Raw genomic sequence first — 15167 nt, forward strand, 5'->3', positions numbered from 1 at the left:
ATAATGGCAGCCTACCGACCTCCTCTTTGATCCTATTATGTAATCTTCATTTGCAGTTAACACTGTTAAAAATAAAAAATATAAAGCTAAACAAAATATTGCTCATTTTATATAATGGTTTTAATTTGATTCAAATCGTAATAGGGCATTTATAATCATCTAGGTCCGCGTCCATGAGTGATCCTGCTCCATTACATGTTTTCCAGGATGCTTAGTCGCAGTTGGAGGAAGTGGGGCTTTTACAATTAGGTAGGGCTTGTTTCTGAGAATACACAACACAGCCAGCGAAATGGAGTAAAGTCAACTGTTCTTATTCGGACTCAAAAGGGATAACGAGAGGAAATCGGTGCCTCTTGGAGGACCGTAAACAAACAGGATAACAAACGTTCTCCCGCGTCGTCAGTCTGTCGAATGCACAGATCTCAGCTGCGGCTTGTGCTGATTGAGGAGCAGAAACGTTTGATGGTTACAACTTTACGGAGGAAGTCACTGACGGGCAGCAAATATTACCAAGTTATATGTACTTAGGTTATTCGTTTATATTTCATTGCCTGTTCGTCAGCTAGTTGGCAAGCTGTTGATCGCCAAAAAAAATTCAACTTGTAGTTGAAGACTCGGTCGCGAGGGACCGTGGACGGTTACCAAGCTAAGATTATCTTAACTAGCCCATTTCCTCCAACACCCCCTCCCCCATGATAGCTAGCTAGCTAGCCACTGTCTCCATATCAGAGCCCACACACTGGGGTGAAATAAATGACTATGGCTAATTTTGTGCGGTTTCGTTGGTCTCTTGTGAAATAACATGGATTTGGCTGAAGATCAGGATTCGTTACCTAACTGAGATGGCGAGCTAGCTAGCGAACTGGATGAGTGGGTTTTGTGTCGTTGCGATAAAGCGGTTGTGTTAGCTAGCGCTAGTTTGTTACCTATGCTTCGTATATTAACTAGCTCAAATTCAGCTATCTAACGTTACTGGCTAACTCGCTACCAAGTAGCACCGGTTTCCACAGCAGCTAGTAATAACACTTCTCCCTTGTCGACCATGTACATTGAGAATCTATCTGGCTGATTTCGTGGCTGAATTTACAGTTTAAATGTGGCATCTAACGTAAAGTTAGTCCCAACAACTGAATGCTTGTTATCTTGATAGCTACGTTCGATAGTTGTCGCCAACGTTAGTTAGCTAAAGTGGCATCTAACGTAAAGTTAGTCCCAACAACTGAATGCTTGTTATCTTGATAGCTACGTTCGATAGTTGTCGCCAACGTTAGTTAGCTAAAGTAGATTTTAGTCGGGTATAGTTTTTGCGTGCTGGATATTCAGCTGGCAACCTACATCTGTGGTTTGATTGACGTCCTCTTTCTGATATCGCTGTGTAGGATCCTATGCCAATAAGACAATTGTTTTGATTTTTCATGTTGGTGAATATGTTTGAACCTGAACCTCACTACTGTATTCGCTAGTATCTGGACCATTCATTCGTCAGTACTTTTTTTTTGTGTGACACAGGCGAGCTGGCTTGCTCTTGTTATTTTAGCTTTCTACCCCTGTCATCGTTATTACACGAGGATGTCTTTATCGAATACCAATTCGATAGAAGTGATACAACCCATCTTTGTCGACGCATAAAGTCATGTTTTATTTTTAAGCAGATACGACGAGACACAATTAGGAAGCTTGAAGCATACGTCTTGCTGGAGTACCACGTACCGCAATATTACAATTTGAGCTTTTCAAGAAGATAAAACAAACTATGTGGCTAGGATCAGTGGGGATTCACAGTTATTAGCTAGCTGCCTTGCTAGTTCGCCACATCTAGCAGGTGGGCCATCTAAAATAAGTGAAGCTCACTGAAATCTCGAAATCTCTCATCAATCTTGTCTGGCCATTGAAACCACTACCATTTTTGGCACACAAAAAAATACCCAGATAAATACTATTTTTTTTGTGTAACAATGGTTGTGTTTTGAGCGACCGTGTGTGCCGAACCTAGAGGAAGAAAACGACACGCTTCATTCGATGGTCACCCCTGTCATCCGCATAGCTGCCTCGGTCGCCCAGGTTGGAACTAGGTTTTAAAGATTCTCAGTGGACATTTGCTTTATCTTTCACAAAAAAATCCTTCCCACGGCTGGTGTTGTATCGACTCGGTCGAACCAGGGTTGAAGATGGCGGACCTCGAAGCAGTTCTCGCCGATGTCAGCTATTTGATGGCGATGGAGAAGAGCAAATCTACTCCAGCGGCCCGGGCGAGCAAGAAAATCATACTGCCTGAATCCAGGTACATGTAACTGCTCACCCGCCTTGTATGTTCTGCTTCGGTCAGTCAATGTTTGTCTACCTGTCAAATTGATGTATGTCTGTATGGCCATATAGGGAGATGGAAGCCCTATCTCATTGAAACCTCTCGGTCAGTTACAGTAACTCACTAATGGGAAACTATTTGTCAACTGTCTCCGTTGGGCGACTCCAGGGTCCCTACCATTCAAGGCCCTAGCCTTCAAATCCACATTAGACCAATTTGCATCTGACGTAATGCCATAGAGAATTATATCATTTTAATGAAGCTCATTAACAATGTGTTCTGATGACCAGACCAAGAATCATTCCAGCTAGCACCAAATCCATCCATCCATTACCACCTCCTCCATCCGGTGGTAGCTTCTGTTTATTTATTTTTTACTGGTGGCTTAAGAGTGTAAATAATATGCTGTTATTTTCATCTGATTCAGTCATATTTTAGTACTACCAGTATCTGTTTTTGATGGAATGATAGATAAGAGATGGTGGGAGGAGTCTTCTGTATCCATCCATTCACATCTGCATATCTCTCCCCTTCAACTGCCTGAATTTCCCCATTTACATGTTTGACATTTAACAGATAGTCTTATGTAGTGAGTGCATCCATTTTCGTACTGGTCCCCCTTGGGAATCAAACCCTCAACCCTGGCGTTGCAATCACCATGCTCTACCAACTGTGCCAAACGGGACCTACGACAATCACTGGTGTTTTTGACAGCTATTTATAAACGCACAGTTTTTAAATTATTTTTTATAACATACAGGCCCGCAGGCAGCTACTATTGGGACGTTGAAGGCAAATGTGAGGTGATGGAAATTTAGCGTTTGGAGAGTGTGATGTGTGCATGGCCTTTGATGCCACCATAGCAACACCTGTCAGTATGAAGCCAGTTAGGTAGTATAGTTGGAGCTAATTGCTACACTGCATGACTAAAAGTATGTGGACACTTGCTCATCAAACATCTAATTCCAAAATCATGGGCATTAATATGTCCCACCCCATTTCTGCTATAACAGCCTCCACTCTTCTGGGAAGGCATTCCATTAGATGTTGGAACATTGCTGCGGGGACTTGCTTCCATTCAGCCACAAGCATTAGTGAGGTCGGACACTGATGTTGGGTGATTAGGCCTGGCTCGCAGTCGGCGTTCCCAAAGGTTTTCGATGGGTTTGAGGTCAGGGCTCTGTGCAGGCCAGTCAAGTTCTTCCACACCGATCTCGACTAACCATTTCTGTATAGACTTAGCTTAGCAGATTTGTCCATCGGACAGCCAGATAGTGAAGTGTGATTCATCAATCCAGAGAACACGTTTCCAGTGCGCCAGCACTCCAGCCGGCGCTTGGCATTGTGCATGGTAATCTTGTGTGCGGCTGCTTGGCCATGGAAACTTATTTCATGAAGCTTCCGATGAACAGTTCTTGTGCTGATGTTGCTTCCAGAGGCAGTTTGGAAGTTGGTAGTGAGTGTTGTAACCGTGGACAGATGATTTGTATGCGCTTCAGCATTCGGCGGTCACGTTCTTTCAAGCTTGTTTGGCCTACCACTTCATGGCTGAGCCGTTGTTGCTCCTAGACGTTTCCACATCACAATAACAGCAGTTACAGTTGACCAGGGCTAGCAGGGCAGAAATTTGACGAACTGACTTGTTGAAAAGGTGGCATCCTATGACGGTGCCACATTGAAAGTCACTGAGCTCTTCAGTAAGGTCGTTCTACTGCAAATGTTTGTCTATGGAGATTGCATGTGTGTGGTCGATTTTTATACATCAGTCAGCAACGGGTGTGGCTGAAATAGCTGAATCTACTCATTTGAAGGCGTGTCCACATACTTTTTGGTATTAACTAGGCTATTAACTAGTTAAGAACAAATTCTTATGTATGTCTCTGTAGCTGCCCATACAAAGATGGTATCCCCCGCTTAGGTGTAGTTGGTAGTGTGGAGAGGCCCTGTTGTCTGTGCACTTTAGAGAATATTCATGCTAAACTGCTTTCTATAAGCATTTTGGATATGTGGGAATACCTACTTTACAAATAAAATACCTTACTATAACTAAAAAACAATTTTACCTTTATCCCTCCTCTGAAAAACCTGCATGCATCAGTTGAGCGTATAGCTGTACATTTTTATTTAAGGTCAGGGTTTGGCTGTCTAGTGAGCTGTTAGTCAGACTAAGAGAAAGAGGATGTGGTGAAGTGTTTTGTCAGTGTAGAGTTGACACCTATGGCATTCTCACCATAGATTTCTCAGTGTTTTGTGTAAATGTGAAACGTACAGCTCAAAGGAGATCGACATAATGAACGTATGATAATGTTAACAAGTCTCCGACTTGTAGTTTAGGCTCAGGCTGTATAACGTCTAAGCCTAAGTTTCTCACCAAGCTTAGTCCTAATCTTCACCAAGCTTAGTCCTAATCTTCACCAAGCTCAGTCCTAGTCTTCACCAAGCTTCAGAAGCACAGCACGTTATGCCATCTCTTCCATCCATTGATTGCTTTATGGACTTTTCTCAGTCATAATATTCAGTGTCATGCTGTGCAATGATCATAGATACAATCACTTCGTCAAAGTTCTTTCTGATAATGTTATGAATTGGCTCTAATCCGAGCAATCCTAAATTAGGTTTATAATTTGTTCATCATGTAGCCTAGACATGTAAAGTGTAGACCTGACACGATTCACTATTCTACCTGACAGAATAATTTATATTCTACAAAATACAGTCTCTCAGAACTTTTTGTAACATTGCACTTGAAGTTAACTGTAATGAAAAGAGCTTTAGGCCTATTCCTTATTCTAAACCTGTCCATATATTTCTGTCTTAAACAACTTCTTAGGGCTGCAATTCCGTTAACGGGATCGATATGACAACAGCCAGTGAAAGTGCAGGGCGCCAATTTCAAAACAACAGAAATCCCATAATAAAAATTCCTCAAACATACTAGTATTTCACACCATTTTAAAGATGCACTTCTTGTTGATCCCACCACAGTGTCCGATTTCAAATAGCCTTTACAGCAAAAGCACCACAAACGATTGTTAGGTCAGAGCCAAGTCACAGAAAAACACAGCCATTTTTCTAGCCAAAGAGAGGAGTCACAAAAATTTGAAATAGAGAGAGAATGAATCACTAACCTTTGATGATCTTCATCAGATGACACTCATAGAACTTCATGTTACACAATACATGTATGTTTTGTTTGATAAAGTTCATATTTCTATAAAAAAATCTCAGTACACATTGGCGTGTTATGTTCAGTAGGTCCAAAAACATCTTGTGATTTTGCAAAGAGCCACATCAATTTACAGAAATACTCATCATAAATGTTGATGAAAATACGAGTGTTATACATGGAACTTTAGATACACTTCTCCTTAATGCAACCGCTGTGTCAGATTTCAAAAAAGCTTTACGGAAAAAGCAAACCATGCAATAATCTGAGTACGGCGCTCAGAGCCCAAACAAGCCAAAAAGATATCCGCCATATTGTGCAGTCAGCAGAAGTCAGAAATAACATTATAAATATTCACTTACCTTTGATGATCTTCATCAGAATGCACTACCAGGAATCCCAGTTCCACAATAAATGTTTGTTTTATTTGATAATGTCCATCATTTATGTCTAAATAGCTCCTTTTGTTAGCGCGTTTGGTAAATCCAAACTCACGAAGCGCGTTCACTAGGAGCAAACGAAAAGTCAAAGTTCCGTTCCAGTCCGTAGAAACATGTCAAACGGTGTATAGAATCAATCTTTAGGATGTTTTTAACATAAATCATCAATAATGTTCCAACCGGAGAATTCCTTTGTCTGTAGAAATGCAATGGAACTCAAGCTAACTCTCACGTGAACGAGCGTCACGAGCTCAAGGCATTCTGGCAGACCTCGGACTCATTCCCCTCTCATTCGCCCCCACTTCACAGTAGACGCATCAAACAAGGTTCTAAAGACCTTTTATTTATTTTTACCACTTTTTCTCCCCAATTTCGTGGTATCCAATTGTTTAGTAGCTACCATCTTGTCTCATCGCTACAACTCCCGTAAGGGCTCGGGAGAGACGAATGTTGAAGGTCACGCGTCCTCCGATACACAACCCAACCAAGCCGCACTGCTTCTTAACACAGCGCGCATCCAACCCGGAAGCCAGCCGCACCAATGTGTCGGAGGAAACACTGTGCACCTGGCAACCTTGGTTGGCGCGCACTGCGCCCGGCCCGCCACAGGAGTCGCTGGTGTGCGATGAGACAAGGATATCCCTAGCGGCCAAGCCCTCCCTAACCCGGACGACGCTAGGCCAATTGTGCGTCGCCCCACATACCTCCCGGTCGCGGCTGGTTACGACAGAGCCTGGGCGCGAACCCAGAGCCTCTGGTGGCACAGCTGGTGCTGCAGTACAGCGCCCTTAACCACTGCGCCACCCGGGAGGCCTGGTTCTAAAGACTGTTGACATCTAGTGGAAGCCTTAGGAAGTGCAACATGACCAATATCCCACTATCTTCAATAGGGAATGAGTTGAAAAACGACCAACCTCAGAATCTTCAGAGTGATTTCTATCCAAATATACTAATAATATGCATATATTAGCAACTGGGACTAGTAGTAGCAAGTAGTTTACGCTGAGCACCTCTGGGCACCTTATTCATCCAAGCTACTCAATACTGCCCCCAGCCATAAGAAGTTAACTTTTTGCCACACTGGTGTTTGCTGCAGCACCCCACTGCCTGATGGGAGTTGTAGTACAGACAGACATTCTCACCCCTGAATGACCACCTCGAGAAATCAGATCAGCAACACACAGGGACCAGTTTCCCAGACCCAGAGTATGCCTAGTCTTGGCCTTAGCACTGCTGACAGAGATTCTCCATCGATCACGCTTTTAAGTCCACGAGTAGGCTTAATCTGGGTTCAGGAAACTGGCCCTAAACATCACCTCCCTTTTTCGTGAAATTCAATATGTTTAGTCACATCTATTGATGAAAACCAATCACGTACTGGGCTAAAGTTAGCCTACTAAGGGATGACTGTGTTTACAGACCCCGCTGTGTGTGTTCAGTCAAGGCTGAATCTGAATTTGTTTGCTTTAGATGTGGTCAATGAACAGGTCCAAACTGCAGCCTTGAACCCACTTAGACTAATGTTGTTCTTTTAGTTTTTCTACATTGATCTCCTATTACAGCCAGGGTCTTTTCCACAATGGCTGATGTAGATGGTGTGAACTTTTGCTCCAGCAGAGCATTAACGCACTTGATTATTCTTATGAACTAATCATCATAGTCTTCAGCCAAGGCTTTGATTGGTAGAATCAGGTGTGTAACTGCTTGGCAGGAACCTAAGCTGTTCGGAGAAAGATGTGCTGGTTCTGGTACTGAGAAACGATTATTTAGCTACTTCTGTTAGTGTTTGTATTACAATTAAGTGAGTTCTGTGAAAGTGTCAATGTGTTCTATCCAGTCAGCCAGGCTTCTGTGACTTCCTCATCCTCTGTCTCAGCTCTATCAGACCCCGAGCTAGTGAACTAGATGTGTTGTTAAACTGAGTAGGTCTTCAGTTGGTTTTCCCATGTGCAGAGCAAGTTCACAGCCCCAACATTAATGCAGGGATTGACATTAAGGGTTGCCCTATTGCCTGGGGCAAGTGTCCTGATCCGTCCTGCAAGTTGAGCCTGCTCTGAGGCTGGCCCCATTGGGCAGGTTTTTTAAATGATTTTTAAAAAACTTTCAACAACCAAAATGCAAAGAATTCAATTCTTTGTGGTTCCTCCCCTGTGTGTTGAAAATTGCTACTTAACATTTATCTGACTCCCGACTTTCCCAATGGGCGAATGCCTTTCAGACCTTAATGTCAATACCATTTACTCAGAAATCCTAGTTAATCCTCAGATGGGTTGATTCCTCATTGTAGATCACACTACACACATTTGAATTGTGCAGGCAGGCCTCAATCTCAAATGGAAAAGATTGCCTCTTCAAATCAGATTTGGAAGAGGTTTCTCCTCAGAGGGCAATCTCTGTACTGTCTACAGCTTCTTCTACTTTTGGTGTGTGTGTGTGTGCGCGTGCGCGTGTGTGTATTGAGCTTGTAGAATTTGATTGCTAATCGTCCATTAGGTATTGTTTACAGGGCTGAGGAGATAAGACACTATTCTTCTGTGATAAGAGTGTGTCATAGGGGTGATAGTGGGGTTTGCTTTAACAATGACTGAAGTAGTATGGTATACATGGCCTGCTCTTTATGAATGTGTGTGTGTGTGTGTGTGTGTGCGCTGAAGCCAGGATTACCAATACAGCACAGTGGGTAATACCACAGCAGATTGAGAGAGAGCATTAATACCATCAGGCCAGGGTCAGGAGGGTCAGCAACATTACTACTGTAGTGACTGTGTTGCATAGGCTAGTCCTTCCAAACCTAACTGTCTAAAGTGGACATAGTGACTGGCTGTTAGCATACTCTGCAACCTCACCCTCCCAGAAACAATTATTAGATCTGAATTGTCTGACCCCTGCTTGGGTTCAGATGGCTTTATGGAAATTATTTGTTTTAATTTGATAAGGATTTAAAAGATTATTGATGGAAAGCATGTGTTATCTCCTGAAATTGGCTATGATAATAATCCGACTAGAGAGGGAGAGACTGGGAGGGGGGGATCTAGGCTAGAGAGGTGTGGTATAGGCTTGAGAGGGAGAAACAGAGGGTTGGATCTAGGCTAGAGAGGGAGAGACAGAGGGGAGGGAAATGGGCTAGAAGGGGAGAGACTGAGAGTGGGGATCTAGGCTAGAGAGGGAGAGACTGGGGGGGGTTGTATAGCCTAGAGAGGGAGAGACTGGGAGGGGAGGATCTAGGCTAGAGAGGGAAAGCGGAGTGCTGAAAGCCAGCGTTGGTATGTGTGAGTGATTTGGAGCTGTGTGTATGTGTGTGTTTCAGCTCTATGTTTGTGTACTTGGGGCTGTGTGTATGTGGTCTTTGGAGTTGTTTATGTGGCATTTGGAGTAGTGTGCGTGTGTTTTGTGTTTAGAGCTGTGTGTATGTTTGGAGTGGGTGTGAGTGTTTGTGTGTTTGGAGACATTTACACAGGCAGCCCAATTCTGATCTTTTTTCCACTAATTGTTTTTTTGACCAATCACATCAGATATTTTCACATCAGCTATTTTTCAGAGCTGATCTGATTGGTCAAAAGACCAACGAGTGGGAAAAAAATGATCTGAATTAGGCTGCCTGTTTGTGACGTTGTGGATCGCGCATCGCTGCTACATTCTCTTTGTGCCTAGGCTTTGCCTGCTGGCAGAGAGGTGAGATTTTGACGGCAGCACTGGAAGCGATAGAGGGGGGGAGGGGAGAGGATCGGGCGCTGGTACTGTTTGAAAGAGAGCTCAGCAGGAGAGGCGAGAGGTTATGTGTGTTGTGCGGTAGGAGGTGGGGGAAGAGGGAATAAACTAGAAGGCTAAAGAGGGATGACAGAGAGCGGGAGGGGTTGTTGGAGTACAGTCGTTACAGGAGGCAGGTTCAGATCCAGAGGGGGAGGACAGTCAGGGAGGACTGGGGGGGATGTCAGGGGGCGTCACATTCCAATAACAATGGATAGATGACAATTCTTTGCAAATATAACGTTCTTTGGAAATATAACCAATTGTCAGTGCTGCCTTCTGGACCTCGTTGAAGACTGAATGCGGCCCCGGGGCAAAATGGGTTTGACACCCCTGGTCTACAGTATACAGGTCCTTTCCTTTTTTAAATCCAAGAAGGGAAGTGCAAAATGTAATTGTGCACCAGTCTAGAAGAGTAGAAGTGAATTGTTATTGGTGAGTATAGCAGAGTGGGTTCTAGATTGTTATTGGCCAGTGTAGCAGAGAGTGGATTCTGATTGGCCAGTGTAGCAGAGAGTAGATTCTGACAGGACAGTCTGCTGTCTGCTTTATGGCACTGTCCAGAAACACCCCGTAGCCCCCTACTCATTGGAGCAAAGGCACTTCATGCATCTGAAATAATTGGATTGTTACATTATTGTAGTAGCTCCACCGTATCCCCTGATTGGCTACCCAGAGGAATTTGCACCAAATTGCTTATTTAGATCAGCTCTCCACAAGTGTCCACCAGGGACTAGGGGTTAGCCAGGCTAGTTGTTTCTGCAGCAGGCAGACATGCCTATGACTCACCCCTGGCCTCCAGTGAATGAGGAAGAGTCAACTTCCTGTATCCTGGTTCTTGTGGCTCAGTTAGACAGAGAGCTATTACTGGACTGCGTACAAGTTGACCTGTAGGCACAGATCCAGGCCCAGCTATGTCACTACTAGTACTATTGGTTAAATTCTTACCCTGGTTTTAGCTTTGCTGCTAGGCTAGCATTAGCCACTGTGTTATAAACTAGTAGGAGTGTGTAATGACATTGGGATCCTTAACATTAAGAAAAAAAACTAACAAAAAAAAGTTTTTTCCCACATTTTAATCAGAGTGCAGTTATCACAAAACATTGTTTTCTGTGTTATAGTCCAACTAGACTATAAGCTATAGAGAGGTAGTAATGGCATCTTTTTGTAGGCAATAACTCTGTCATGGTTCGTTGGACAAAGCCTATGAGGAAAATGAATGGTGTTTTTGGAAAAATGCTGAAAATAAGGTCTGTGGTAAACACCGGCTTAGGAGATCGTATACGTTCGGTTCTGAGATAATCTTCATCAGTTAACCTCACTTTTTGTGAATTTTTAAAGAATGATTCTAATAAAAATCACAAAGGTCATGTTAAGACTGCTATCTCATAGAACAAAAGACATAACATCTAAGCCTTTTTTAAACCTCTGACCTTATTTTCAGCATTTATTCCCAAACCTTCTTTCCCCATCTGTTTTTCCCATAGGGACGTCTGAACAAATCAGAGGTAACTTATTTCTGGGTATTGGGACTACCAGCTCTAAAGGTCTGGGGAAAGTTGTCATTTAAATAAAACCAGAGATGAAGAGGCAAACTTTAGGCTACTTTGGTGAATTTGCGAGGCCTGCAAGACCAGACATTGCGAGATTACCAAGAAGTATGCGCACGGTTTGCAAGGTTATTTCTGCCTGCACCCTCTTCTCTCTCCCTCGCCCTAGCTCGCCTGCTCTTTCTCTTCGCTAATGATGCGAGTGTGTGTTCAGTATTCAATTTGTTGCGTGTAGAATATCCTAGCCCAGGGATATTCAACTCTTGTCCTACGAGGTTCGGAGCCTGCTGGTTTTCTCTTCTACCTGATAATTAATTGCACTCACCTGGTGTCCCAGGTCTAAATCAGTCCCTGATTTGTTGGGGTACAATGGGGGGGGAAAGGACAAACTGGTTTCCAAGTCCAGAGTTGAGGGTCTAGCCTATTCATTGATGATAGGTCCTGCTTTACTGAAGTTGAGAAACATTGCAAGCCAAGAAATGACGAGATACAGCATTCCATTGGGATAAACAGGATGGCGAGCAGTAAGAAGTTTGTTTTTGTCTCGTAAATATTCATTTAAAAAAAATGCATTCCATTATGTTTCAGTCTCTTTTTTTTTCCATTTTCAAATTAAATATACCTTCCTGCAACCCGCCTCACCCAATGTGGTATGTAGCTGCTATTTTTTTAGATCTTATAACTGGAACCTCCGTCAGAAGCTAGCCATTTGAAGCTAGCCAGCTAATTAGTTACTAGCTATTTAGTCATTGTTAGCCACTGCTAGCGGTCTTTACCTTTAGCTCAGACACCAGCCACTATGGCCCGGATAATACCTGCCAGTCTGCACAGCGCGATATCAGCCCTGAGCATATCGGACTGCTTTTTTTCCCACTACATCACCGGATTCCTGCCACAAGCTCTGGACCATTACTCTGGATCATCGCAGCTAGCTAGCTGCTGCTGAGTGGCTATTGTCCAGAAGCATGCATCAGTTAGCCTCGAGCTAGGCCCATCTCCCGGCTAGCAAACGAAGTACACCAACGACAATACCTCTCTTGCCAATTGGCCTGGACCCCTTTGTTGACACGGAGCCCCGTCGATCCATCACGGCTGGTCTGCTGACGTAATTTGACCAATGTGCTTTCAACCGGCCTATGCATTGTAGATGTTGGTGAAGATCCATCTACTATCCCCGGCCCGCTAGCTTCCTGAACGCCGTGTCTCCCGCTCGCCTAGCGTAGTAATCGACTACCGAACGGCTCCCTGTTTCATCTATTGCTGCTCATTGGACCCTATGATCACTCGGCAGCTGATGCCTGCTGGATTGTTCATTACCACGGTACTTAATTTAGTTTATTTGTCGGCCCCAGCCTCGAACTCAGGCCCTGTGTGTAGCTAACTGACCCTCTGACGTTCATCACCATTTACCCGTTGTTGTTGTCTTAGCTGTTTACCCGTTGTTATCTTAGCTGTTTACCCGTTGTTGTTGTCTTAGCTGTTTACCCGTTGTTGTCTTAGCTGTTTACCCGTTGTTGTCTCACCCGTTGTTGTCTTAGCTCTCCCAATCCACAACTGTGATTGCCTTATGCCTCTAATGTCAATATGCCTTGTATACTGTTGTTTAGGGCAGCTCTCATTGTTTTATTTTACTGCGGAGCCCCTAGTCCCGTTCAACATGCCTCATACTTATTTCCCTCATTAAAATGCAATATTTTTGACATGTGTTTTTCTGGATTTTTTTGTTTGTTATTCTGTCTCTCACTGTTCAAATAAACCTACCATTAAAATTATAGACGGATCATCTCTTTGTCAGTGGGCAAACGTACAAAATCAGCAGGGGATCAAAAACTTTTTTCCCTCACTGTACGTACGTACACACACACACACACACACACACACACACACACACATACAGCTGTTGAGTCGACGTGCAAGGAGTCGGAGTATATATTTTTTTGACTCCACCATTATGTCATTGTTATCAGTTGGAAAAATGGGAAAGGCAAGCAACAGCATCGAAGTCCTGTAATGGTAATACTTTAAGTTAAAATAGAAGGTGGTGAAATGCAGACTTTGCGAAGTGGAGTTGAGGCACAGTAATGGTAGTACAGGTGCTTAACCATCTGAAAGGGACGCACCGTGAAACACAAACCATTGCTTGCAGCAGCATAGCTGCATTGTGAATTCATGTGGAATGTTATGCGTTTTTCTTGTTTTTAAAGGGAACTTGATCAAGCAATTGTCTGTTTTTCTCCGTTTGTCACATCACTAGTAGTTTGTGTCTTTGTGAGCATCAGCCACTGTTTTACTACAAGTTAGTTAGCATTGGTGCTAGCATCAACCAGTATGTTACATGCCTACTAGTAAGTGTTTTCTCTAGCTAAGCATCAGCCTCTTTTACTACATCTGCCACTGTGTTATAAACTAGCTAGTATTTAGTGTCTCTACCAACCACTTATACTTGGTGCTAGCATCTAGGCTTGGGTGGTATACTGCGTATGCCGGATTATTTTTATTATAAATTTGAATATTTGTAGCTACTTTTTAAGTAAATACCTGCAATCAACTTGTGCAATATGTTAGGAGATAAAGAAGACCGCATTCTTCATTTAAATGTTTCATTATGTTGCTTACTGGTAGTACCCAGTCATGTGGTGTTTGTTTACAAGTCCACAACGATGAGACTGGAGCCTTGAGTCACTGACTGTTGTGCATCACACACCAGGTGATCTAGTCACGGACACCGATGTCCAGACAAACTAAACCCCTTCAGTGCCACCGTCGCGGCCCGCTAACAAGGACTGCGCCCCTCTCCTTCTCCGTGGCCGACGTGAGTTAAACATTTAAGCGCGTTAACCCTCGCAAGGCTGCTGGCCCAGATGGCATCCCTAGCCGTGTCATCAGAGCATGCACAGACCAGCTGGCTGGAGTGTTTATGGATATATTCAATCAGCAATCACTAACTCGGAGAGGCTGCTGGCTACATTGAGACCCAATCACTGACCACTTTAATAAATGGATTACTAGTTACTGCACCTTGCCTATGCTGCTCAGCCATCACTCATCCATATACTTACATATTCTCATTCACCTCTTTAGATTTGTGTGTATTAGGTACTTGTTTGGAAATTGTTAGATATTGCTGCACTGTCAGAACTAGAAGTACAAGCATTTCGCTACACTTGCATTAACATCTGCTACATGTGACCAATACAATTTGAGTTACGGTATGGTATTCACAACTAAATGTTTGCCAGCTAAACATCTTAACTATTAGGTGAATTATTTTAACTGTCTAAAATGTGCTACATGCTCTGCAGTTGTGCATTTGGTTTGCTAATTCAGTTACTACAGTAGTTATCATCTAGCTAAGTGGTTAGCTCCTTCAAAAATGAAGCTTTGCTTGCTGGTAACAGCGGAGAATCTCCTCCTGGATCAAGAGCCTTGCTGTGTAATATTTGGTTTGTGTGTGCAGCAAACTGTGAGTGGCATGTTTTTGTGATTTGTATAAGTTCATGAGCTGGGATGTCTGTCCTGAAAATAGTTTTGGTCAGAGACCGTATAACATTTTCACATTGTGCTCGTTAGCATTTAGTTAGCGTTCTCAATGGGATTTTACATGTACTTGTTAGCATTGCTAACCCTTTGACGTACAAATGCTCAGTGGGGTTTGAAAATGGCGCACCTTGTGTTCAGTGCCGATTACCGAATATCCTGTATGAAGGTCTGACAATCTGGATACCGCCCAAGCCTAGCATCTTCTAGTATGATCCTTTTATTCAGTCTATCTGAACCGGCCCGTTCTGGGCCAGCCACCCCAATACAGTAGAAGGGCAATTCCACGGTAACGGAATTACGTTGAGACTCAGATTTTTCACTTTAAACTGTATGCCAAACACAAACCAAAGTTTAACAAACCATCATTCCGTTACTGTGGAAAAACCATTCACACAACACTACTGATATCAGGGGAACAT

General features: G+C 43.4%; 1 protein-coding gene across 1 annotated transcript in view; it reads left to right on the forward strand.

Annotated features, from left to right (window-relative positions):
- The first annotated feature begins 222 nt into the window (after nucleotides 1–222).
- Nucleotides 223–15167, forward strand: part of grk3 (G protein-coupled receptor kinase 3) — a 59080-nt gene continuing 44135 nt past the window's right edge. The window contains 1 exon segment of the mRNA XM_031802246.1: nucleotides 223–2281. Within this exon segment, the coding sequence (XP_031658106.1) occupies nucleotides 2169–2281 (113 nt within the window). The 5' untranslated portion in view covers nucleotides 223–2168.

Source organism: Oncorhynchus kisutch, linkage group LG23 (genome assembly GCF_002021735.2).
Source record: "Oncorhynchus kisutch isolate 150728-3 linkage group LG23, Okis_V2, whole genome shotgun sequence".
Classification (NCBI taxonomy): domain Eukaryota; kingdom Metazoa; phylum Chordata; class Actinopteri; order Salmoniformes; family Salmonidae; genus Oncorhynchus; species Oncorhynchus kisutch.